Genomic DNA, 2,696 nt, shown 5'->3' with positions numbered 1-2,696 from the left:
GCAGATGCTGGAAAATCAAAGGTACACAAAAATGCTGGAGAAACTCAGCGGGTGCAGCAGCATCTATGGAGTGAAGGAAATAGGCAACGTTTCTCCAGCAGTATTTAATAGTTTCCCAAGCTCAAAACTGACGCTTTTTCTAGTAAAGTAGGGGAAGAATGATGATCAGTTTCTAATTTTATCTTTTGGATATATTTTTCACTCTTGCCACTCAAAGATGAGCCCCGGTGTCAATTAATGGCACAGTTAGTTCTCTGCTAAAGATGATGTTTTATTGAAATGAAGAAATGAAAGGAGGAATATGTGCTCACCAAATTCTTAACACATCCTCAAAATATTCTACTGAATTACAAATAATGTACAAGACTCTTTCTTCAGCAAAACAACGTAAGCCCTGTGAAAGCATGAATGATTTGGTTTTCCGTATCAACTATTTTAAGACTTAAAGAAACGATCCATTGTCATAAGAGTTAAAGACATTATCCAAGGGTGCGGGTAGGGGGTGATGCAGGAATGGGAATCTGGGGATGGATTAGTTGTTTCACTTGCATAAACAGTGTCACGTTTACAACCACCCCAGCGATCTGTGACACCAAGCACCCCTTTGCTACTGACATGCGTGCCATATGCCACAAGGACACATACTGATGAGTAGTGTCTCTGTGCAGTTTGAAAAGAAACAATTTGCTCTCGTTGTGTAATCCGAATTTCATGGTTGTGCTCACAGTCAGATAAACATCAAGAAAACAGATGATCCTTGTTAAATTTTCCATTTATCTATTCCTTTGTAAATATCAATCAATTAATAGCATGCAATGGCTGACCATTTGATTGGCTACTGCTCGGTTATGGTCAGAGGGAAGAGCTGGGTTATAAATGCCTCGGCTTGCGAGAGGATCTAACAAACAGGCTTTGCACACTCAACGCCTGTTTTACCCGGCAGCACTTCTTTTGAAGCCAATTCCAAAGAAGATCAAGGAAGTAAATCTGAAACCAAAAGAAATTCATCCTTAAGAAAGAGAACTTTGGAGTGTTACTTTTATGCTTCTAAATGTATCAACTGAAAGAGCTACAGCAGCAAATGCAACTGAAAACAACACTGCAACGAGAACTTGTACTAGATGTGGCAGAAAAGGTATGGTCACTTTCTGCAAAAGGCTGATGAACACCAAAGAGGCTCCTAGCCTTCAAGCACGGGTAACTTCTTTGATATCTTTGGTGTACCTAACTTTATTAATGATACATTAACAACCGTAACACTGAAAGTTAATTCCAAGTGTTTGAAAACGTTCCAGTTGGTAGTCTTCCCTTTCAGCGGGCAAGAGACTGATTGTTGAAAACTCCCTAGCCATCTTTCCTTCAAAGTGCCAACATTTCGTTTTTGAATTATTGTTTAACATTTGCTGAATATGGATACCACGACGTTAGCTCCACATGGATCCGTACAAAAGGATCTTTCGTCTCACTGGTTGCCGAAGAATGCCAACAATTCTTACAATATTTCCTCTTTGCAATGTAAAGAAATCGATATTCCAGAGGAGATCTTCTTAACACTTGGTCTTCTCAGTTTTTTGGAAAATATGCTGGTTATCATAGCTATTGTTAAAAACCGGAATTTGCATTCTCCGATGTATTATTTCATTTGCTGCCTGGCTGTGGCAGATATGTTGGTCAGTGTGAGTAATACAATAGAAACAATTGTTATTATTCTAATGGAGAAACAAGCGATGATTGTGCAGAACTACACCCTTAAACACATAGACAATCTAATAGATCTGATGATCTGTACCTCAATGATATCGTCACTCTCCTTCTTGGCTGCCATTGCAGCTGACAGGTACATCACTATATTTTACGCCTTACGATATCATGTCATTATGACCACTCGGAATGCTGCCATCATCATTGTTGGAATCTGGATAGTCAGCAGTGTCTCGAGCATCTTATTCATCGTCTACTCGGAGAGTGGCGCGGTCATTATCTGCCTCATTTCCTTCTTCTTTGCAATGTTGTTGATCATGGGTGGCATGTACTTCCACATGTTTACTCTTGCTCAAAGTCACACCAAGAAGATGATGATGCAACGGAAGAAGAGAACTGCCCACCAAGCTGCCAACATGAAAGGAGCCATCACACTGACAATATTGCTGGGACTCTTTCTCATTTGCTGGAGTCCCTTCTTCCTCCATCTTCTGCTCATCATCAGTTGTCCTAACAACCCCTATTGTCTGTGCTTCACTTCCCACTTCAACATGTTCCTGATTCTCATCATTTGCAATTCGGTCTTTGATCCCATCATCTATGCATTAAGAAGCCAGGAACTACGCAAAACCGTAAAGGAAATTGCTTTCTGTTCTTGGTAGTGGTCATTTTTGTAAATTTAGATTAAAAAAAAAAATCAGTAATACCAGCCATCGATGAGGTAAATGAACTTCCTCAGGAATCCTTAACTCTACTGTTTCCACAAATGCCTATTTCCCTACTTCCCCAAGCAGAATATTTTCCAAGATCAGAAATTCTTCATCTGTTTTGGTGCTTGCAGAAGATTGAAATGATGTTTGAGTAGATTAATGGGATCAGTGTTCATCCAACCAGCACTATCATAGCCTTTGGTCGGTTATGAATAGTTGCGATAGGAAACACAAGGTGATGATCATAAATATTATTATCCATTATGCAGTCGATTAATTAAATAT

The 2,696-nt window shown here is 39.5% G+C and overlaps 1 protein-coding gene across 1 annotated transcript; it reads left to right on the top strand.

Moving 5' to 3' along the window:
- The first annotated feature begins 453 nt into the window (after positions 1-453).
- On the top strand, positions 454-2,363 carry LOC129705489 (melanocyte-stimulating hormone receptor-like). Its single transcript, XM_055649078.1, has one exon. The coding sequence runs from the start codon at positions 1,410-1,412 to the stop codon at positions 2,361-2,363; it is 954 nt and encodes a 317-aa protein (XP_055505053.1). The 5' UTR covers positions 454-1,409.
- The last annotated feature ends 333 nt before the right edge of the window (positions 2,364-2,696 follow it).

Source organism: Leucoraja erinacea, chromosome 17 (assembly GCF_028641065.1).
Source record: "Leucoraja erinacea ecotype New England chromosome 17, Leri_hhj_1, whole genome shotgun sequence".
In the NCBI taxonomy this organism is placed as follows: Eukaryota; Metazoa; Chordata; class Chondrichthyes; order Rajiformes; family Rajidae; genus Leucoraja; species Leucoraja erinaceus.
This window is presented reverse-complemented; position numbering and strand designations above follow the sequence as displayed.